This window comes from Corvus brachyrhynchos, unplaced genomic scaffold, assembly GCF_000691975.1.
Source record: "Corvus brachyrhynchos isolate BGI_N302 unplaced genomic scaffold, ASM69197v1 scaffold904, whole genome shotgun sequence".
Lineage (NCBI taxonomy): Eukaryota > Metazoa > Chordata > Aves > Passeriformes > Corvidae > Corvus > Corvus brachyrhynchos.
In genome coordinates this window covers 71,325-96,284 of record NW_008237536.1, presented here as the reverse complement: position 1 = coordinate 96,284, position 24,960 = coordinate 71,325, and the positions used below count along the sequence as shown (strand labels likewise).

Sequence of the window (24,960 nt, the reverse complement as noted above, 5' to 3'; positions counted from 1 at the left end):
ATCACGACTGCCTGAAGCTACGTTAAATTTGATATCCTCAGCAGTAACGGAGAATTAAACACAAAGCAGGGAGAAAGCCTACTTTTAGACGTAACCAACCATTTCTACTCATCGTTCTGCTCTAGATCCCACTGAAAAGGGCAGATCTTCCAAAAGCATCCCCAAGCACCACTTCTTCACATTCTCCAGCAACATAAAGAGCCCTTTGTGATAAGTATGTTTCATTCCAAAGCAGTTAGGCACTTGCTCTTTATTCTATTTCTCTCTTTGGGACAAATACTTAAAACCAGCCTTTCCTACCTCTCTTTTTAACCACAAAAAACCCCACAGAAGTTGCACAACCTGTAACAGAAGAGACAGAAAAAACCCACCCAAGCACTTGCAGCAAAATCCAGACTTAAAAAGAAAGATTACAGCTTTCCAAGCTAACCTAACAAAAGGTTAGCAGTGACAGCAGCAGAAGCAAAGATTTTAAGAGTCAAGTGAATCCAACGGCTGGACTTTTGGACAGAAAAGCAATTTGCTGTCTACTACCTTTAATTTTCAGTAGCAGTGTGTTAGGGGTGGGATTTGTTGGGGGGTTCAGTTTTTGGTTGGTTGGGATTTTTTTGTAGATCCTGCGTTTGGATTTTATGTCTCAATGTCATTCAAGTGGTCAGTAATGAAACTGAAAAATAAACAAAGCCAATCCCAAAGACATCAAATGAGACATGAGAACCATCACCAAAACCTTGAACATCCAAATCTCTCAGACTGAGGAGTCGCACTGCAACTGCACACTGTCTGAAGAATCACAATCACAGAATACCCCGAGTCAGAAGGGACCCACAAGGATCATGGAGTCCTGGCTCTGCACAAACACCCCAACAATTCCACTCTGAACCTGAGAATGTTGTCCAAACGCTCCTGGAGCTCTGGCGGCCGCGGAGCTGTGACCATTCCCTGGGGAGCCTGTTCAGTGCCCAACCACACTCTTTTGTTCATTTCTAACTTGCCTTTTGCTAAATGTTCTCATTCCTGTTTTCAAGAGACACTAAATAACCATCTCCTAAACATCTTCTCCCAGTCAGTTGTGTTTTTACAGACCTTCATGACATTCTGCTTCACTGTCACCTACTTAATGCTACCTGGAAACTAATTATGGTATTGTAATAATACCACTGATTTATTCTTACACAATTCTGGCATAAAACCAACTCTACTCCAAGTTAATCCTAGATATGACCAGAGCTATGGAATCACATCTGCATGACAACTTGAAGGAAGTTTGTGCTTTATAGGTTATCCATTTTTTTCTGACTCCAGCAGTAATTCTAATAAAATACTTTAAATCTCCCTACAAAACTTGCTCTGCTCATAAGCCTCTGCATCACCTCTTGGCCTCACTTCAAAAGAAACTTTAGAAACATCCAGATCAGTAGGGAGTTGAAGTCAACTGTCATTTTACAGGGGAGGCACGAATGATTTCCACCAGGAGTGGTCCTTGCCCTGAAGACTTTAATCAGGGATGAAGAATGTGAACTCAACACACAGATCACAGTTCAACGTCTCCCTGTTACGGCTGGAACTCTGCCAGGTGATATTCTCCATTTGTCCCTTCCACACACGGCTCTGCTACTCACCCTTATGCCAACGGGAACTTTCCTCATTGAGGAAAACTCAGCTGAGCAGAAGGAGCCTGCCTGAAGCAGGGCTGGCTCTGCTGCACACTCCCACTGCCAGGAAGAGGCCAAGAACAATGGCAGAAAAACTTTGGTAATCGGGCTGTAACCAGCACAAGCAGCAAGGGAAACACAGCAGAGACCTCCCTTCACTGCAACTTTATTTTCTATTCCCAATTCTGCTCCCTTGCTGCCTAAGACCATTTCAGATAAGCACTTTTATAATGGATGCCCTTCAAAGACAGTATTTTGCTTTTAATGCCCTTTAACAAACACAAGGCATTCCAAGTCTTTAAGCAGCCTGTAAAAGGTTATTATTTTTAAAAGTATCTAATTTCAGAACATAAAAATGAGTTTGAGGCCGAACTATCCAGCCTGCTCTCAAATGCCAGCACCTTCATAGTACTCTCGGAAGTTACAATGGATTGTCATGTCTCTGTTGGGAGCACCAACATAAATCTCGACTGTAATAAGTAAGAAGTCTTAAAAGGAGAATTATAGGGACAGATTTTCATCTTCTAGAAGTCTGGTTTACTTCAAAAATTTACATAATCTATACAGATCCAGGCAGTTAGCCTTTAGTGACCTGAGAATACCAAACCTCCAAGATTTGCAGACACATCTGGTTTAAAGTCAAAGCTTATATTATTAAGCTGCTATAACTCTTATATCTCCATTCATGTGTCCCATTTTATTTCTTGTCCTACTTTAACGATACTTCCAACATGCCGTGTGCTTTTTAATCTGGATGATGTACCTAATGATTTTGGTATTGAAAACTAACCTCCTCCTTCAGTTTCCATACAGATCTCATAAAAGCCAGAAGAAATGGATTACTGCCCAGAGCTCTGGTTTACTTGTTCATTAAACAGCTTATGCTTAGAATCCTCTTAAAAAGTCACTTAATGGCAAATGGCTATTCAATACTACAAATAAAATTTTTCTAAAAAAATTTACTACATCTTTCTATTCATACCAGTGTTATAATCCCACTGGGGATGCTGCTGAATTTTTTGGTGCAATTTAGACGGCCATTTCCCACCAGAATCTAAGAAATTATGGAGTAACATACATACATACATACATATATATATATATGTCTGTATACGTATCTATACATATAAAATCTATACCTTCCCAAAGAATGTGTCATGAATGATGAATTTTAAAACAAAAAATCCAACTGTTAGCAACTGTGGGTAAAGAGATCTTTTTAGGACAACTGACAAATGCCCCAGGAGTTGGCAACATGGATGTTGCACATGCCACGTGTGCTCATCCTACCATAAATTAGGCAGACCACATATTGGAAAGCCCCTGCACAGTGCAGGCATGAATCCAAGAATCAACATACCTTACTAGTGCCTCAAGCAACATCCAACCCAATCTGTGAGCAGCAATATGGGGAAAAATTAAAAAGCATTCTATGAGTAAGAATATTAATCAGCTTAAATCAACTCTCAGTGAGTTTCTTGTTTCTTGTAGGATGTGACGTGTGTTGATTTTCAACTCTCAGCTGCGCTAGTCAGTAGCTATACCAACACTCACAAGCTTTGACAAATCTTAATACTTCCTGCCACACTTCCAAGGTTCAGTTAAGTCATGTCCAGAAAGAAGATGGATGGTCCTTGAGTTTTTACATGCTTAAAGCAGCTTGTTTCCATTCAAGACTACATCTCTCACAACAATAACTACCTTCTTTGATTTTTACAGACTAATCAATTCAGTTTTCAATCTTCTCTCTATGCTCCCCTGAAAAACTGAAGTGTGTGACTCACAGAAGTGTTTTGGTTTTTAGAGGCAAACCCACATACTTTCACACTCTATAACTTCCCAGACTGGAAACTCTGCAGGACACACCTCATTACCTTCTTATGCTGGAAAACCACCAGACACTCAAGCCTGTATTGCAATACAGATAATAAATAAGAAAATTCAGTGCTACCACCACAGACATGAAGGGAAGGCTCCTCTGTTACCTGTATCTGCTGTGACTCACAGACTCTACCTCAAGGACCTGTTACAGTGCCTTCAAAAATGTTTAAATGAGCACTGGCACAGGAGCGGACAACTGGTATTGGATATGCCAGGGAGTTTTCCACACTGGAACCAAACCCACCCATCAGTGCATCCCTTCTGTCAGAGAGTACCTTATCACGCTCTCCATGACCCGCCACCCTGACAATCCTAGAAAGGCTTTTCCAACGAACTGTTTATGGCATTCGAAGGAAAAATCAAAATAATTATATCACTGTGATACCTGTGCCAAACTACTAGGACAGTGAAATTCTGTATGAAGATAAAAAAGGATCAATGTGTCAGAAGAAAGAAGAATTGGAATAATTAAGTACTTCATACTACAGTGTCATCACACTTTCTGAGTCAGGGGAGGTTTAGGTTGGATATTTGGAAAAAGTTTTTCTTCCAGAGGGTGGTCAAGCACTGAACAGGCTCCCCAGGGAATAGTCACAGCCTCAAGGCTGCCAGAGCTCAAGGAGCATTTGGACAAAGCTCTCAGGCACAGGATGGGACTGTTGGGGTGTCCTGTTGTCACAGTTTGACAGTGGCCAAACTCCGGCCACCCACGAGAGTCACTCACTCACCCTCCCCTGCCACAGCTGGGCAGAGGAGAGAGAAATTTCATGAAGGCTTCATGAGCTGAGATAAGGACCGGGAGAAAACACTCCCAGGGCAAAACAGGCTCAATTTAGAGATACAAAGTGAATTTATTACTAACAAAATCAGAGGAGGATAATGACAAGTAAAATAAACCCTTAAAAAACACCTTTTCTTCCCTCAACCCCTTCCTCCTTCCCACCAACAGTGCAGGGAGACAGGGTGTGGGGGGTTTGGTCAGTTCGTCACCCGAGGTTTTCTTCCACTGCTCAGGGAGAGGAGTCCTTCCCCTGTGAGACCATGGGGTTCCTCCCATGGGAGACAGTTCTCCGTGAACTTCTCCAACACGGGTCCAATCTCATGAGCAGCAGTCCTCCCAGAACTCCTGTGACATGAGTCCCTCCCATGGGCAAACAGTCCTCCCAAACTGCTGTGGCATGGGTCACTCTTCCACAGGGTGCAGTCCTGCAAAGACAGGCTGCTCCAACCTGGAAGCAAGGGCCCTGCCAGTCCACCAGGTCTTCCACTGGATCACAGCCTCCTCCAGGCATCCACCCACTCCGGTGTGGGCACCTCCCCCACAGGCTGCAAGTGGACCTCTGCATCCCCCGTGGATCCCCATGGGCTGCAGGGGCACAGCTGCTTCACCATGGTCCTCACCACAGCCTGCAGAGGAATATCGGCTCCGGCGCCCAGAGCACCTCCTCCCCCTCCTTCTCCACTGACCTTGGTGTCTCCATGTTGTTTCCCCCACATGTTCTCACCTCCTCTCCTTCTCTGGCTAGAAAAAAAAAAACTTGTGCCCCACTTGGTTTTGATTTCCTTCTTAAATATGTTATCACAGAGGAGTTACTATCATCTCTAATTAGCCCAGGCTTGGCCCATGGCATGTTCATCTTTACAACCACCAGGGATTGGCTGTGCTGGACACAGTGGAAGCTTCCAGCAGCTTCTTACAGAAGCCACCTCTGTGGCCCCCCCGCTACCAAAAACCAGGCTGTGCAAAACCAACACACCTGTACAGGACTCCATGATCCTGATGGGTCCCTTCCAACTCAGGATATTCTATGAATCTATGATTCTATGATTACTACATGAGCTACAGAGACATTTACCCACATATACACCAGACCCCTACAGAAAACTGAAATGGTCACTCGAGTTTCCTCACATGAAAGACCCTTAGAAAACAAGAGTTTCGTTTCTTTAGTCTCACAGTTCCAGCAGTCCCAGCAACTGCACAAGAAAGATCCCTTCCCCTTTCAGTGGGGAACATTCATACCATTTGCTCTTTCACTCTTTCCTAGGAAAAGCTGTGCCAAGACCCTCCCTGTCCCTTTTCTCATAACCTAGAGGCACCTCTTCTTTCTTCTCTCCATTACACGCTACAGCAGAGAAAGGGATGATTCCCTTGGGATACCTGCCTGTCCCGAGCTGTGGCAGATCAGGTCAGAAAAGCCAACATTGCACTATACTTTCCTGTAAAACCTTGCAGCTTTGGAAAAAACAAGTCAAAAGCCACACAAGATAACTGAACTTCTTGCAGCCCATACAAACAAGAGCATTCGAGTGCTTGCTCCAGCCAAGGCTTGCAGCAAAGCACGATGAGCTCTGAGCTCTCTCCTAGGTAAGTCAACTCTTCGCAGGCAGTTGACAACCAGAGTGTGGAACAAAGTCAAAAGTCAAAGTGGAATGAAACTTTATCTTAACAGCGACAACAGTCATGGCAAATTAAAGCAAGCGGACTTTTACTCCACTTTACTGCACATAAATCTTTTCCAATGCTAAGACGACAAAGTAGAATCTGAACTGGTAGCATTTATGTAGTATTTTTTAACAATGGAAATTTGAAGAGAACTCTAAAATAATTCAAAAGGAAAAGGACTGCAAGAATGCTCTGTATTTGTGTTTCAATGAGCTATTCCCTAAAGAAATGGTATCGGTAAGCTGTTTCAGGGAACCAGGAAATAATTTTCCTAAACCCTTCGCCACATTGTTGCTATTTTTCATACAGCACAGTACACAAGGTCCTGTATTGCTGTTTCTGAAACTGTCAGGAGTCTAATTCAAGGCAATGAACAGGTTGAATATGGCACCATTTAAATTACAAAAAGAAAGTGACATTTCACTACTTATCTAATAAGGTTAGAACTTAATACTTGCACTGCTGAAGGAATTTGGAGCTATTTGGAAATGTCAAAACATGTATTTAAAGACTAACAAAAAATAATAGTTATTTTCACTTTTCCTTTTCTAAGCTTAGAAAGGCAATACCCACATGGATCAAAAGGCCAGATAAATCTTAAGTACTAAGTTTTCCCTTTTGTCTAGTCCTCTCTTCACATTCCACCATTTCAGCCCTTCAAAATTCCTTTGTTCTGCCTGTGATCAGGGTTTCTGGGGGAAATCTGGCATCAGATCTAAAGGCACCCCCACACCACTGAAGTATTCCTGACAATTCATCACTTGGTAAATTATTTCTTTCTTACCCCCTACCTTGCTTGCACCCAGTATTTCCACAGAACCTGTAAGTGGGGTGCTAATGAGACAAAACTTCCTGCTGCATCCAAGTGCATCATCTCGAGGATCTCTGTATGCACAGAAGTTAAGGGGCTTCTGTGGTTGCCACCTGAAAGCTGCTGTCCATCACATTGGTACTTCAGAAAAACAGGAATCTGTCTTCACTCCCAGCCCATGTCTACTACCAATGCCTGTGCAAATTAAAGGACAGTTTCAGCTAGAAAGAAAACAGAGGACCATGAGGCCGTCTCCCTTGGTCCCAGCAGGACAAAGGGGACTGCAGTCCCCACACTGACATACTGACATCTCCAAAATTCCCCTTTATCACCCTACCACCTTGCTGGCGTTCCTTTAGGAAATCAGCTGCTCATCAACAAATGCAGCAGGGAGAGAAAGCAAGTACCCAATACCAACTGCCCTGTTAACAACAGCACATGCTTACTTTGTGCATCCACAGAAAAAATGTCTTTATCAAATCAGGAAGCAGGATGATCCATAAAAAAGGGGCACAACATTAAATTCATTTTTTTATCCACTATTTATGTCTTTGTTGGATTTTAATATATATGAGATGCAACATAAGAGTAACAATCAAATCAAAACATTTTGACTTAAACTCTCCTAGAATCTGAAGCTTTATGCTAATAGTGAGAGCCACAGAGGGTGGGAAAGTAGTAGCAAAGGTGTCATTACACTTGTTTTCATTGTCTTTGCTGAACATCACAGTGGTGACTTGGGTCTAAGTCCCTAAGGGTTACGTGAATCCCTCTACTTTAAGACTCTTTGCCTGCCATACTCACACAACATGCATGCGAGCAAAGAGAATTTCTTTCAATATCAACTATAAATTAATGCATATCAACAATGATATGCATTAATTTATAGTATTTTTCCAAGACCCTTTATCAGGCTTCACTTGTAGGTCAAATAATTCATGCTTTGCAAAGATAATCTTTGCATTTAAAATTTATCAGTCCCTTCAGAGGTTGGTTCTCATTAGTGCTCATCATTTTCACTGCTCATGAAATGCATCCTCACAAGCTGAGCCCATCCTGCTCCATATCAATGATTCCACCACGCTAACTTGATCCAACTGTTGCAATTATGAATCATCTGTTGGAGCCGTAAGTTACGATCTTCAATGACCACTAATGAAGGCTGCCTAGCAGTTAAAATATCAACGCAGCATATATCAACACACTTTAGAGCACAAGATAGACTTCCAGTGTTGCACTTTTCTTATATTTATTATCCACTGTAAATTACATCCCAGGCTGCCTCTGCCACTGACAGTCCTGAAGTACAGAGTTCAACACCAGGTTTTAATAACCCCTCCTGCCAGTTGTTTGATCGCTGGTGGGAAGGCGGGGGGGCAGATGAAAGGCCAAGCGGCTGCTGCAGGCGGATCTGTTCAGTCAAAACAAAGGGACTTCAGAGAGAGACAGAGATGCATCAGGTGTGAATCCCAAACGAGCAACCTGGAGTGTGGCCTGACTGATTGACACTCACCATTCTCAGGAAAAGGGTAAGCACCTGCCAGTGGGATCATTCCAGATGCAGGAGGGGAAAGGTGGTATCAGCTAGGCATGAATTATTTTGATCTGGAAAGCCAAAACCTTGGAAAGTCATTTTAGACTCTTTCTAAATCACTTCAATTATTCAACTATATCATTTTTAGATACATTGTAGGGAGCAAATCTTGTTGGCATTTAAAATGAGTTCTCTCATTCCAACATGACAGCACAGTTATCTGTGAGGGGAAGGAGCAAAATAAAAAAATTTTCAGAGATTTCGAAAGTGGGCAAGAAAGAACTTTGAGGAGTTTACTTGGCAAAACTCTCCTGCACTGAGTGGAGGTGGGTTGCATGATCTGACAGAGGTCAGCTCCTCCAACTTGAAGCAGAGCATATTAACAACATTAGCATCAGAATAACAAGTTCCCACTCCATGGACATTTGATAAAACACTTCTTTGGTAGGAAAAGTTTAGGCATGAAGATAACACCAAAAACACAGCTGGTTTTGGGAACAGAACTATTGCTGTTCTCTTTTTTCTTTACTGGGATTAAAGAGAAAGGGGACAGAGGGACTACCTGGATTCTGCTAGTTTTATTTTCCACTTCATCAATAACCCAGGAATCTATCACTAGCCACCACTTCCTATGCATTACTTTAACCCTTGGGGTGGTGGGTTTTTTCCTATCCTTGTAACAGAGTTCTTAATTTTTTTTTTTTTTTTTTTTTTTTTTTTTTTTTTTTTTTTTTTTTTTTTTTGTTGGGAGGGCAATGACTGCCTGAGTCATCTTTTCTCTCTAACCTGGAATGATTATGATGGTATGTTCTGCAGATTTAAGGAAGTATCAATGATTCAGCAGCAATTACTTTTTAATTGCCTTTTTTTTTTTTTTTTTTTTTTTTTTGTGGGCAGCAGGTCAAGGGGAAGATTCTGTCCCTCTCCTCTGCTCAGGTGAGACACCACCTGCCAAGCTGCCTCCAGCTCTGGGGTCCCAGAACAGGAAAGATGTGGAGCTCCTGCTGGAGCAAGTCCAGAGAAGGCCATGGAAATGCTCCAAGGGAGCACCTCTGCTCTGGAGACAGGCTAGGAAAGGACAGGGTGTTCACCTGGAGAAGAGAAGGCTCTTTGCAGCCTTTCAATACTTAAAAAAGACTTGTAAGATGAGGACAGACTTTTTTAGCAAAGCCTGTTGTGACAGGACAAGGGGTGATGGTGTTAAAACTCCAAAGACAATAGATTTAGATCAAATAAAAGGAAGACAATTTTTTTCAATGAGGATAAGCCAGTAAGTGGACTGACAACTAGAGGAGAGGCTGCTCTGTTTTAACTTTATTCAGCCTGGTGCAGCACCCAAATGACCTTCACAGTTCATCTTACACCAAAGATCATATACAGGTTCCATGGGCTGGTAACTGAACTCAAACCCCAAATTTCACGCCATTATTTTAACACCAACCCATCCCTCCCACTCCTTACAGCTACACTTCTAAGGAATCACCACCGTCAAGAGAGGATGAGACTTTAAGAGCAAAACACAGCCATCAGATCAGACCCTGAAGGGACAGGGATGTTAACTCATATTTGTTCTCTAATGCTGGTTAATATATTTACTGTATTCCTCATTTTCAGCTCTCTAACTTCAGCTAAGACATTCAGCCCAGTGTACTTCCTTGTCAAGGTACCATCAGTCAATCCCAAGCACATAATTTTATCTCTTGATTACTAAATTCAAACCACTTTAAACATCCTGCTTTCATCTTTATAATTCTCTCCCACTTTTTAACCTAGCTGCAGTTAGAGAAGAACGTACGTGACACATAAAATGTGCACATGATTCCTTTAACATTTTAATGCCGTGTATTGTGTTGTAAACATCTCTTCATGTTTTATCTCCCTCACCATAAATCAGAGGTGACTATCTCAGAAGTCTCAAAAATGACATGTTTTCTCTCTAATATAAATGTAAGCCTCCACTCCTTGAAACTTGAGTGAGCTTTCAAAAATCATCAAAAACCAGAGCTATGAAAAAGCAAAAGATTATCAACTAACTTAATATGATTTTCTCCCACTCCATTTCTATGACAGCCTGGAGTATGGGAAAAAAGAAGTTACAAAATTAGTCTTTACTAATCAGAAAACCAGAGGTTTATTTAATTCATTTGTAACCTGTAAGGAACAGCACTAAGGTAAAATACCTTCTTGTGTATCCATACCAATACACAACACTGAAAGAGTCAGGAAAGCAGACAGTATGAAAATTGTACACTAGGAGCATTTATTTGTTTGATTCAAGATTAACACACAGTGTTTACAAGGTGAAACCCAGAATATATTTCCATTTCCTTACCACAACTGCGACTAATATGACTGATCTCTTCCTATGAGATTTTCTGGAGGTTTTGGCTAGCTTAGTAATGTTACAGACACAATGTGTCTCAATCCAGTCCTTGGTAAATGCATTAAGAGATTTTTTAAAATTTTTTTTTATTAAAACCCACTGTAAAATAATGGTTATTTTCAAAAGACAGAATACCAATAAAGAACACTTGTCCAAAATAATTTTAAGTTACTACAATGATGGAAAAAATAAAGAATGCCATTAGAAAGAGAGGGAAAAAAAGACGAAAGGAGTTTTAGCAGGTGGGATTGAGAAGTGGTGACATGTTGTAGTACAATTCCGAAGGGCTGGAGGACATAACGTGGTGTTGGATGATGTGGAAGAGAACCAGGGAGCACTGGCTCTGGGAGCCACTGCAATGCTGGATTAGGTGTGAGGTACAACTCTGAAGTATTGTGATAGGAAGGAGTGAGGCAGAGGCAGAAATGCTGGTGGAGGACAAGAGAAATAAAACACTATCTGTTCCCTGGCACCTTCCCGCAGGAGTTTCCTCCCTCACAGCCCACAGACCCAACACACTCCATGAGAAAACCCAAGGACCCTCTGATATTTATCCAGATCCCCAGAATTCATAACATTTTCCATCAGCCTGAGTCTGTTTCTCTAAAACTTCTCTCTGACATAAATTATTCAAAGATACTTTTCTTGACACTTTCTAAACAAATGTTTCTTGAATGACCTTGCTGTACTGCAGGCACCTCATTTCCCTTTTGTATTTTTTTGTCTGTATTTTCCAACACAACTCTTTCACTCTCAAGTCACAAAACAGTAAGTCGTAAGCTCCTTAAAAATCATTACCCAATTTCACAGAATCGTCATCAAAGTATGTTCTACTTGCCTTGGAAAGCACTGCTAGAATTCAGACTTTGTGGATTGTGAAACCTTTTTCTAAACACACACCTGGATAAATATCCAGACTCTACTTCTATAAACAATGAAAAAATACAGAGTTGTCGATTTGCATCAGGTTTTTTTATTGCTTTCTTGTTAAAAACAATGAAAGTGGGGCAAGAATCTCCACTTAGGCACATTTTTGTAACTTTCTGGCTCTTGCAGCCAGGAAAAAGTAAGTTTAAAGTATGATACACAACCATCTGAAAACAAGGAGAAAGTGGTAATTAGAAGATTGTTTCAGACCAACTTTGTAAAGAAATAGAACACAATGTCTTGGTGTCTGTGTATTACTTAGCACAGGCCTGGCTCCTGCCCCAGTACTTAAGTCAACTTAAATACTTAATTCAGCTCAATTCACTGTGGGTAAAACCATCTCAGCTCCTACCAGATTGCTAAAATCAAGTAGTTGAGAGAAGGAAAAAAAAAAAGGAAAAAAACCCTCAAACCTCAGAACCTGACCAGTTACAAGTTTCTATCAATACTTCCATGAATTTTACAGATCACAGGACCAGACTCTTCACATCCTGTCCTAAATCACAGGGAAGAATCTTACACAATTCACACTTCACCTTCCCACAACATATGTAGGGATTGTAAATTGTGCACATAGATTTATCAGGGAAATGAGGAGTGGGAAAGATGAGTTGCCCTTAAAGATGTACAGATTTATAGCAATATGGGAAGCGGAAAGACAGTTATCATATAAAAAGGTCCTTAAGGGATAGCGAGGAGCAACAGGGGAAACATGAGTCATGAGCTGCCAGAGAAGTGGATGCGTATGGGGAGCAATGGACAGAGCAAAGTAGCAATAAAGGAAGTTCCAAGTCAAATGTGCTCCTTCCCAAAGGTCGAGACAGATACCCAAGCCTAAAGTATTTATGGAAAATTAAATTCCCAGCCAATTCAGACACAGTAACACTGGGAAAAGGACACTCAACGACTGAAAGGATCCACTGATAAGCAACAGATCCCTAAACACAGCTCTCTCCTTTTGCTTCATTACCAACTCTGCTCCTTTGGTTTTTTTCAGCAGGCGTAATCTACCTTCAAGGTCTTTCTACATCGGCAAGTGGCTCAACATGAGCAAGGGTGAAAATTTAAAGTGTTCAGCTAAAATCGTGAAAGGCAGTTTGACACACTGTGAGGCTGGAGTAACTTGCAGTGAGTAAAGAGTGAATTACGACCCCCAGCACAAAGTTACTGCACTCCTCCTAACTCCCCTTTCCTATCCCAAGTGTCCAACTCCAAATTACAGCAGAGAATTCCTGTACTCCTGAGTAATTCAAGGGTTTAAAAAGTAGCTACTTTTGGGACAAAATACAACGAGCAACACATGGAAGCTGAAGACAGAGAAAACCAGTTATTCATGTGTGAATGTCAGCTCTTGGAAGATCTAGCAAAATCTCAAGACAAGTTGCACAGGAGTCTCTAAATAAGCAATCACTAATTCTCGTAGTCCGGTAGTATCCAAACCAAAAGTGAAGGTATGTATAACAGTAAATATTTCAAAGGATAACCCATAAATTTAATTTTTATTATTAAAAAGGTAGTAAAGGAAAAAAGGGAGGAAAAAAGGGTGCATCTAAAATTGTATCAAAATCCAACAAAACTTCACCTCAGTTATGACAGCCTTTCTACTCAGCCTTTGTGTGAAAAATATGTACATGATAACTAAATGTATTCTTCAGAAAAAACCAGGACTTACTCAAAATTATTTTTCAAGGCTATCCATCTGTTTCCAAGTTAGATAGGCTACCTAAACATTTCCAAGTAATTAAAAATCATGCATCATCCTTCCCATTTTGCAGAGAAAACAGAGTTAGCTGCCTGCCCCAGTTTTAAGCTCACTGAAAACAAACTCTAAACCCTGTACAAACAGTAAACAGGACTTACTTCATGCTGAGCAAAACGTGTACTGATGGGTGCAATCTCAAAAATGACATCACATGTCTACAACTGAGGTGTTACACGGTGTAGACATCAAAGGGCCCAACTCAACCAAGGTGACTCCAGGGTGCAGATCACAGGCAATCTCCACTAGTGGAGTCCCAGGACTAACAAGTGATTGCTGAAACCATGAAGCGCTGTCAAACGCGGACTGCTGCCGCTCCTTCTTTTTCCAGGCCACGCTTTCAACTGAAAGTGACCATGGCTACTACACTTTGCAACCCCGTTCAGCGCCACAAGTGTTATTACCTGTTCACTAGTTAGGCTTTCCTCTGGGATGTAGGGAGAGCCCAAGAGCCACTATGCTTCACAGTTGAGTGTAGGAGAGCCAAGATCATTATCAAGTTCCACAGGCTGTTGACACATGCAGGGAAGCTCAAGTGCAGGCACCTGGAACGTGTCTGGCATGGAACAACCTCCATACAATGGAGGTTCTCAGTACATTCTGCAGATGTGCAGGAGATACCATGATCCCAGCCTGGACAAAACCCCACTGAAGTCCCACTACAGATGTTTAGAGTGGCTCTGAGCCACTCTTAAGACAGATTCAACAAGGTCATATGACAACACAACCAAAGAATCCAGCCCATAAGACTGGAGCCCCACTGCCAGTTCTTCCTATGTCATTTCCAGAGACCCAGGCTTGGGTATTACAAAGATAAACATTATTATTGGGAAGCTTAAAACCTCATCAACTCCATTCTACATAAACACACTGTGCCTAGCAACTCCACTTGAATTCTCAGGCATGTATTGCTTTTGTGGTGTCAGTTTTAGCAGCTCAGAGCTCACACAGCAGCTGAAGGCAAGGCACTCCCGGTCATCCAGTCACACTCCTGGCAGTGCTCCAGAAGCCAGGACGACACACCAATTTGCTGTACGGATGAAGAGATGGACTGACCTGATTGATGGAGTTGGCAGCACAGGATGCCAGACCAGTTCCAAGGGACGCGAGCAGGAAACAGGTGAGCTCAAAAGGGACCGGGGCCATGGCAAAGCCAGCGGACGCAGTGCTGACGACCAGAGCTGCAACACAAGGGAGAGCACAGTTCAAAGCATCAACAAGAAACCATCTTTGTACATAACACTAGAGTTACAGCTTTCAAACCCCGAAAGACTCTTGTGCAGGTTAACTTTATGCTATTTTTATGGTTCAAAGTAGCTCCAGGAACTGGGGACAGTTAAAACCAACACTACATAACGATATCAAAAATGAGAAGGAGAACTACCAGGGATGAAATAAGAAACCCAAAAGCAGCAGCACATTAGCATAAGACATGAGGATACAATTGTATCTCTGTATTCCCTACTTTATGGATTTGCTACAGGACCAAACTGCCCCACACAACACACCCCCGACAAGTATTTGTTCCAGTAACTCACATGTTACTGCAAACGCAGAAGAAAACCAGTATGAAAAAATCCCGAACTGAGATACATGCTTTATATCAAATTATAGCAGGAATTTAAGCAGTGCAGAGTCAAAAAGAGACTTGGGGCATGCAGCTACAGTAATTTCACTGCACAATCTCTGTTCCCATCGCTCTTATCTGACACGCACACTTTGGGCTGAAAGTACAATCACATCATCACAGAGACCCCATGACACTTAATGGTTTCAAAATTTGAGTGGGTTCATAAAAATCCATTTCAGGTTTGTCACCCAAAATTGTAACTTTAGTACAGTACTGCAAACCACATCCTTAAAATAAGAATTACCCATGTTTCAATCCTAATATTGTAATTAGCCAAATAATAGGTCTCACAAACCTCACTTTCGTCAAGAAATAGTATGTGACAAATTTCTTATACTATAAAAGTCAGCACACTTATGTAATATCTTGCTCATGACCTTGAGCCTTACAATCTGAAATTAATATTTATTAAACAGAAAGTATTTTAATTATATTCTGCATGTAGTTACACATTTCAGACCTCAGCTAGCTTAAATCAAAGCATCGAAATGTTCTTATCTTCCTGATTCATACAAAGTCTCCTTTTTGTCTGAAGTTAAATGACAAATAAGTAATCTTTGCTAACTGAAAATACCTGGATTATCTATTAAGCAGCATTTCTTGAGACAAAAAACTAAATGTCATGGCAGGGACCTGCCAGCAAGGATGCACATACAAAGTGCTCATTTCAAGAACTGCGCCTGCATAAGACCCTTAGGATTTACTCCTAAAAACACAGTGGAGAAAACTTGCTGCTCATCAAAACTCTTCTCTAAGTATTAAAATCCATTGATGACTGAATAGGATTATAATAACACGCACAATATTAAAATAAGCTTTAATTATTTAGGCTCATTACGGATTCACAGGCTAATTCTACAATACAGCAGATCTGTGACAGAGCTGTGACTGAGCAGCTCTGAAACAACCACAGATTCTGCTGCCTCCCCAGACAAATGAACATGAAGGTACTGATAATTCTGAAAGACTGGATCTTATTTATTATATAAATACAACACCGTGTTAGTTTCCAAACTCTTGGATCCTCCTCAGTAATGCAAAAAAAAACACGAAATGCTTTGGTACAACCGTGAGAGTTAAAAAAATGCACTGAAAATGACAGTGAACAGTGGCATTTGTATTTCCAAGAGTGATTACATTCTTTTTTTTTTTTTTTGCATAATAAATCACATGCTCGCTTCTAGACAAGAATTTAATTAAAACTTACCTTAGAGAGCACTTTACACCAATTTATTATGAGAAAACACCAACTCATTTACTGGAGAAGAAAGGTGGAATGGATTGGCAAACAGTCAGTGTAACATTACCGCTACCCTGACCCCAAAGAAATTCTAACACTGTACAGCTACAGCACTAATTAAAGTCCCCATTGATTTCTCCAGATTAATTTTAGCCACTCATTTTAACGTGACTTACCAGGATCTCATTTAAAAAGGGTGCAGTACATCCTCTCCCATATCCCATTAAAGCAGGTATTTTTCCTTGTTTGGGCAGGGTTTGTACACCAGGCATCCCCTGCTTCCCTCATCACCCAGATATCCCAATACAACACATTAGCAGTAAACAGGAAAATGCTCCCTTTGGATTGGGAAGTTTATTTTCTTTAACTGTGGAAGCAATAATTTACTCTTCAACTTCCCTTATGGAGGAAAAGTATATTTAATTGAGATCACATCAAGGGAGTGAGGTCACTGACTCTGTTTGCTTTTTAATCCCTGTTAGCTTAGTGCTTTAGGGGCCAAGTTAACTTCACCTTATTGCATAGTAAATGGAATCGATCCTTTCAAGACTTGTTGATGAGAGCTAGCATTATACATGTTCTTCAAAAAGAAGCCAATATTTAAACTTATGATCTCAGCCTAAGCCTTATTTTCAGTCTTTTAAACGTTTTTAGCTTTAATAAAAATTAACAGGGGACATTTGTCTCCCATTTCAATGTAGATGAAAAAATGCTAATTTGGATTGCTGACAAAGAGTGAATTATAATGTTTCTGGCATAAAAACACAGTCCAAAAGTTTAGTGTGTTCTTTACATTCCTTTTCCACTTCATCACAACGTGATCTGCCTTTATAAATCCTTTGTATTCATAGCATGTGAATCACTATGCCGTATTTTGTTTACCTACTATTAAAAAGTAGCCAAGCCAAAATAAAAGCACAGAAAGCCAAAGCAAATCAATCATGCTCTAGAATTCCCTTCCACTCCTGTACTGGTGATATATCAGTACATAAGGAAGGACAAAACCAAATATATTTGTACTTTTTTTTAAGAAACAATTTCACTGCTTTACCGCAAATATTTAATATTTATTTCTTAAAGGAAAGGACTTTGCCAAAAGCTGAAGAAATATTCCTTCCCAAGTTTTCACACTTTGGTTTCTGGAAAGCCAACTGTAGCAGCAGTATTAGTGCTACACACCTGACCAACATGCCCTTTGTAAGCTCAGGTTTGTTTGGACACATCAAAGTTTTGATACAGATTATAACCTGCACACTAATAAAGGCCAAGCTCCCGAAGCAAACTTAAATTTGGGATTTGAAACAAGTCTGCATCAAATCATGCAAAATTCAAGTGCAATATTACAAAGAGAGCAGATAACCTCTTCTTACCGTCAAACAATTTAAAAATACTTTGCTAAAAATGAACTGTAATAATGGTTTATTTTTATTTCATTATTTTTCTTGTAGCATGGAAAACAAATTGCCAGAAAGCTACCACTATTCAGCTTTTGTTTCTCTGAAGGGGTAATAGTTACTGGTTTAATAAACACAAAAGAAGAACCACCTTGACAAGTATATGAAATATATTTAGAACTGATAATAAATGTAGACTATTAATAATCAGAACAATAACTACCAATAAATCTTTGTCAAGGTTTCTGGCTATACTGAAGGTACAATTTAAAGAATAAATGCCATTATTCCAGAATCAAGTGGGAACATACTGGAACTCCATTAAAGCAAATGCATTTTTTTACTACAGCAGCTGTTACCAGACTTTTAGCCTACAAACGCAACACAGGCCCCTTATTTAGTCATTGCTGCAGTTTGGTAACACTCAACAGTCATTATGCCAAACTGGATCTTCATCATCTTCGTGTCACCAATACACAACAAACAAAGATGAAGCAGGATGTTCACAATCACATGTTCAATCAGTACCAAATATCTCAGGCTTCTGATTTTCAGTTCAGCACATTTGTGCTAGAGGATCACTATTGCACAGACACAAATCCATACAGAAGCAATACATCCAATAAATTCCAGCTGCTTCCTAGTACACACAACAGAATTATTTCCTTATAACAAGACATATGAAAAAAAATTCTAGTTTAGTCTTCAAAACTTAAAATGTTCAGAAATTATCATATTTGTCCACACATGTTGATCCAGTTCTCAGACAGGCGCTATGTAATCACAGATTAGGTTAATTAGGTTGGAAAAGACCTCCAAGATCATCAAGTCCAATCTTTGACTGATCACCACCTTGTCAATCAGACCAGAGCACTGAGTGCCATGTTCAGTGTTTTCTTAAATACACAGGGTGCTGTACATCACAGAATCATAGAATCACTGAATGGTTTGGGTTGGAAGGGACTTTGAAGATCATCTACTTCCAACCCCCTGCCATGGGCAGACACCTTCCATTATCCCAGGTTGCTCCAAGCCCCATGAAACCTGGCCTCGAACACTTCCAGGGATGGGACAGCCTGTTCCAATTTAGCTGCTTGTCCTCACAGAAAGACCAACAAGCTACAGGAGCAACAAAGAGGAAACGTTCACAAACCCTAGAGAGATATCTAAGGGAATACTCGGCATTTTTCGTATCATGCTTTCATCAGTTTGCCCAAACTAAAAACTGAACTTTGATTTTCCTGTGGTTTTACATACAGCTCATCTGAGTTTTCATCTGTAATCTGTAAACATTACTTAAATCTAAACTTGAAGTTAATTTTAAGAAGACGAGACAACGTGAAATTCTTAGTGTGTGTGCGTTATAAATCACTAGAATTTCTTCCTATTCCCATACCTTCCCTCGTCTCTCTCCTATTTTCAGTTACACATCAACTTCAGGATCAAGTTGAAAACAATGCATTTATAATTCTGAAAACCTGTCAGATGGATGCATTAGCTTTCCAAGTGCCTGGATGGTAGGATACAGCTGTTCAGAGAGCAGCCAACATAAAACACAACAGAGACAGGAATGGATGGAAATTGAACCCAAAAAGGTAGATGATGTGACATGTAATTAAAAGTTCCCTAATTGTTTTCTATGGCGAAAGAATATAAACAAAATCTATTCCTGTTTTTAAGGCAGAGCTTCTAATGGCAGAGTCACAAAAGCTGCAGTTTACATGAAGCAGGAGGGTATGGAAATAGCAAAACTCATTTCCTTTCCAAGGTGAAGTACAGTTCATACTACAAACAAAAAATCTCTTTCCATCAGCAGTGGGAAAAGAATAGAGCATAAGGAAGTCCCATTTTAGCATAACACAGAGTTTGCTTTCTTGTTATTTCATACTCTAAAAAGTATAAATAAAGAGTCTGCCAAAAGAAACATACAGGATATGAGATCTATCAGAACTTCATGGGTGAAAGGAACTAAGTTGTATGACATCTGCAACTTAAAAACTGACCTCAGAGAATTTATTCTTCTTTAAAAAAAATAAAATCAAAGAACTACAACACCATACTCTTTACAGAGTATAAAATTTGTATAAATGATTACACAAGTTGGAAAAAATTTTCCTTGCTCCTCATATTACACACAGTGTTATTCCTGCTCATCTCCTACACTATCCCATGACCAATAAAGACCAACAACAGAACTCCCCTCCTACAAAGTCCTCTTCATCCAACTTACTCTTTTACACTTTCCACTTACAAAAAATCTGCACACCAAACACATGAAGATCACAACGAGAAAAGAGGTTACGATTTTTTCTGTATCTCTCTATACCTTTTCAAGAGGTAAAGTTTACCATTACCATTCATTACTTACCTTGGATCAAGAACTCTTCCAAGAACAGCAGAGACAGAGATATGCTAAAATCACAGTCCCTTTCCCAACAGGCTTGCAAGCTGGATTAATAATTGTACAGCTGTTCAGAAATTAGCAGTTAAGCTTACATCTTAAAAGGCATTTTCATACAAAAAAATAGTCCTGAAGGGAATGAAATTCCCTAACCTTTGCCTTCTATACCCTATTTTAAATCCAGAGTGGTGCTTGCCTAGTTAAAAGAGCCTACCAGGAACTGTTGAAGAGTTTTGCAGCAACTCCGAGACCACACAAAAAAGTATCACATGAAATTGTTTTCTCTTGAAAATGACACTCTTGTGTCTTGCTGAAGTCGTTGAAACTCCGATTTCAAGGACTACCAGCAACACTGAGAGGTGGTACGAGCACTGAGCATACCCATCAGGAAACATGAAAAACCATTTCAAGCGCTTTCAACAATAGTCAATTTTCTCTCTCTGGTCCCTTAATCATAGCATTGTACGTTTTCATTTCTGGATCTAGTGAAATTTTTAAATTTAGTTCTACTTCAACAGCTAGCACAGCATTCAATTTCACATAAAAGACATTTCAATAAAATCATCTCAATGAAAATGTGCCAGATCTAATTGTTCACACAGCATTTCCAAGTTACCCATGGTGAGCCCAACACAAACAAAGTATTATTAAAACTGAACAGCATGGGAGAGAAAAAGGCAAAACCTATATAATGCAGAAAGAAACACGAGGTAGTAATTGAGGCTGTATGTACCACAAAGTTGCTGCAAATAATCCTGATAATTGCTGACTGTGCTATACAACCTGAGTTTGAAATTTCCAAGGCTAATATGTTAAAGTGACATAGTAAAGTATCAAAAGACATGTTTTCATCTCACCAAACTCTTTACCAGCACAAAATAAATGCCCTCAGGCTTTCTAAAAACAACGAGGAAAAAAATTTGGATGCGCAAACAAGATCAGTTGTGCCAAATCCAAAACACAAGATGTATCGTCACACTGAGCTGAAAATGTAAATGACCATTATACACTCTATGTGGTCAGTTTTCCACAGAAAAACAATGAAAACTTACATATTGGAAGACAAAAAAGCTTTTAAAAGTAAACTGAATTCAGGACATTCATTACAACAAATTTTTATGGCAAAGAAGAGTCTTGTTATCAGGAGTTCATTTGACCCACTGGAGAGCACCCAGGCAGGGACTTGGGAAATTACATTTCCCTTCTCGGACTTTATCCCATAGACAAGATGGAAGGCTTTGGTCAGATCATTAGAGGCTCCTCAGAAATAAAAGTATATATAGCACTACCTATTGGCAAAGGAATAACTTGTAATTGTTGAGTATTACTACTAGAACAAGACAAAATGTAGTTAAGGCTGCAAGGCAATTGCTTAACAAATTGCTGATTTGAAGAGACAACTGACTGAAAAGTAAATTATATCTTCATTTATAAAACTCAATTGGTCAGACTCAAAACATTTTCCTTTCTAATATAGGAAACTATTTGGATTAGTTTATGTTAGGACTTCTAGTGCTAATTTCACAACCAGCAGTACTGCAGTGAAAGGTATATAAATAAGACAGAACACTGCTAAACTTAAGCAAGACAACTTCAAATACTGAACACATTATTTGTAAATTCACTTCCTTATCCAGTTTCACTGTAGCTTGTGTACTAATGCTTGCTTACTTCCCAAAAACTAGCTGACAACAGGATGCAAGCTCCTCTCATTGTTTTTAAACAAATTTAATGGGAAAACTATTAAATGCTTCCATAAAACAATTCTCCTAGCACATACTTGATGAAATTGATCCAACTTAGCACCAGTAAAGTGGGAATTATCACATGCAAACCTAAGCCGTACCAGTAAGATTACAAAGAATTCTGCCATCAAGCAGAATGCAGAGAAATGAGAAAAAATGACCAGTAATACCTGTAAGCTTGATTTTGGACAAGCGTGCCAAAATTCCGGGAAAATCATCCAGCCGTAGCTTCATTTCTTTCCATTGTCTATCTTCTTTGGATTTGGCTCCCACTGGTATGACTGAGTCTTCAGTTTCTGCAGCTGATTTAATTTCTCTCAACTCATTTCTGCTTGATGTCTCAGACCACGACTGATGGACAGGTGAAACTGGGCTAATTTTGCGTACAACCTTTTTTTCCTGATCCAATTGCTGAAGCTCGTGAAAGGGAGACACAACTGAATCGGACATGGGTTTGGCTCGTTGGCTGAGGTCTTTGTTGTACTGTGTTACATACTACATACAATGAGAAATGTTAAAACAAATAGTTAAAGATATTTCTGTCCATTTCACTTTACCAGCACCAACAATATTATTGCTATTTTATTCTTGTTAGGAGAACTACTTCTATAACACAACTGAGTTAGTCTGAATTTCAGACACTTATTTCACACACAGAAAGGCATCTGAAGTTGGCCTAGATACTACAAAAGCAGCTTTACAACTCACAGCTGAATCAATAATGTTTACTTAAGCTTAGAGAATCCCATTTGAGTAAGTTTACTTCCTCCCCCATAGCTACAACAGCAAACTCTTTGATCATATGCAAAACCACCAGGTAATACAACTTGGCTTACAACTAATCAAGTCGCAGAATAATAAAGGTTGGAACGACCTCCAAGATCATTGAGTCCAACCTTTGACCAAACAAAATTCATCTTTAAACAGAGAAATATACAAATGCCCACACAACTTCAGTTTCCAAATGTAAGTACTAAAGTTGTGCATCTTTAAGAAATGAAAAAATTAAAAACATGCCAGAAAATACAATCTATCACCTATGATATAATCATCTCCCACATTAGTCTACTATTATTTATGCCAAACTTTATGTTAATTAATTAGACAACAAATTTCAAAGGAACATATATTGAACAACAAATTAGGAGACAGTTGTTTGCTCTCGTTTAGAGCTCTCAGAATAAACACAGAATAAGAGCATTTAGATTCTCCTTCATATTTTCTTCCCCAAAATATTCTATATATTTCAAGTACCAGAGGCATAAAAAGACAGAACTTTCAACCAATCCTGATTTCAAGTAATCAGTAATAATTACAATAAGGACGAGTGGTCTGCAACTCTGAATGAGTGATGTGGATACAGATCAAATCAGCCATACAATTTTAAGAAAATTACTACCATCCACTTACGTGTGATACAACTGGTCAAAGAAGAAGATGCAATTTCAAGGGTTTGAATGATAATTACAGCTCTTTTAATACCTCAAACTAACAGTACACTGTAAATGTAACCCATTAACTTAACGAGCTCAGGAATTTTGACTCAAACTGATTAACTCAGAACACACCACCTCCACGAGTGAGTTCCATCTACCACTTCTATGACAGCTTGCCAAGATGTGCCTTTATTAGCATTTTTATAAATCATGATTTTAAAATAATTTTATATCATGTTTTTCAACAGGAGATGAGTGCCCTATTTCAAGGCACTTGAAATAATTTTTAATGTCAAGCAGAGGAGACTTTGCAGCACAAGGTGCTGTCCTTGCTGCAAAAGGTTTCCTCCAGCCTCAGAGGTTTTAGAATACCAAGTGCTTTAACCCTGATTGCGTGAAAAATGGAGACGCTTAAAATTGCCTTGAGTTTGGCTGATAAGAAAAATCTTACTTTTATCAACTAATCTCCATTTTGATTTATCACATGGGATGAACAAGAAACATGGGATAAATACACTCCTTGACTTACCATTCGTTTGAGAAAGTTAAAGTACTGAAAGGTAATCAACCTGTCGTTGGCTATATGGTAAAGGTGCACAAACCGGTATGGAATCTGCCGTACGCCAGTGTTCCTCAGACGCCAAACAAATAATCCTGTTTAACGGAAAACAAGAAAAAAGATAACAGTAGATTCCAGTTTCTTCTCTGCCACTGACTTTGCTTCTAATTAAGACTACAGTGTCTGTTGTCAGCTGTGACACAGGACACCCCAACAAATGGGAACCAGGGTCAGGTGAGGGAAAATGTTTGCTGCTCCAGGTAAAAGACCTGACAGTGCAGAATCCTGGGATCATTAAAGATGGAAAATATCTTTAAGATCAAGTCTGAATATTAACCCAGCACTTCCAGGTCCACCACTGAACCATGTCCCTAAGTACCACATCCACATGTTTTTTGAGCCCTTCCAGGGATGGTGATTCCGTCACTGCCCTGGGCAGCTTGTACCAGTGCCTGACCACCCCTTCAGTGAAGAAAATTTCCCTAATATCCAATCTAAACCTCCCCTGACACAGCTTGTGGCCATTTCCTCTAGTCCTGCCCTTTGTTCCCTGCGAGCAGAGCCCGACCCCCACCTGGCTGCACCCTCCTGTCAGGGAAGTGTGGAGAGTGGGAAGTTCCCCTGAGCCCCCTTTTCTTCAGGCTGAGGCCCCTCAGCTCCCTCTGGTGTTCCAGACCCTTCTCCAGCTCCGTTCCCTTCCCTGGACACATTCCAACCCCTCCTTTTCTTTTTTATCCCGAGGGGCCCAAAAACTGAACCGTAGACATGTCCTAATAATTTTGGGTGTTTCTTTCAAATTCCTGAGCTCCATAAGATGCATTTTCACAGACTATCCTGAGCTGGAAGAGACCCACAAGGATCATCAAGTCCAATTCCTGGCCCTTCACAGGACACCCCAATAATCCCACCCTGAACTTGAGAGCTGCTTGAACTCCCGCAGCCGTGGTGATGAAGTATCGTAGAATAGTACTGTCCCACTCCTATACACACTGTCAACAAGACTATCTTGTCAAAACAGCATTGAGAGGAAGCAGCTGCCATAGGACACCACCAAAGTCAAACACGTGGAGGACACAGCGCAGTGTGGCACACGGGGACGCCCCGCACACGAGGACACGCACACACATGGCCGTGCAGGCTCCGGGGATCGCTCCACAGA

The 24,960-nt window shown here is 40.2% G+C and overlaps 1 protein-coding gene across 1 annotated transcript in view; it reads right to left on the bottom strand.

The window, feature by feature from the left end:
- LOC103613786 (protoheme IX farnesyltransferase, mitochondrial) overlaps nt 1-24,928 on the bottom strand; it is a 103,667-nt gene extending 78,739 nt beyond the window's left edge. The window contains exons 1-4 of the mRNA XM_017731578.1: nt 24,853-24,928; nt 23,772-23,896; nt 21,977-22,301; nt 14,453-14,577 (exon numbers count right to left, since the gene is read on the bottom strand). Coding sequence (XP_017587067.1) covers nt 14,453-14,577; nt 21,977-22,301; nt 23,772-23,896; nt 24,853-24,928 — 651 coding nt within the window. The remainder of the gene's footprint in view (nt 1-14,452; nt 14,578-21,976; nt 22,302-23,771; nt 23,897-24,852) is intronic.
- Between the last annotated feature and the right edge of the window lie 32 nt (nt 24,929-24,960).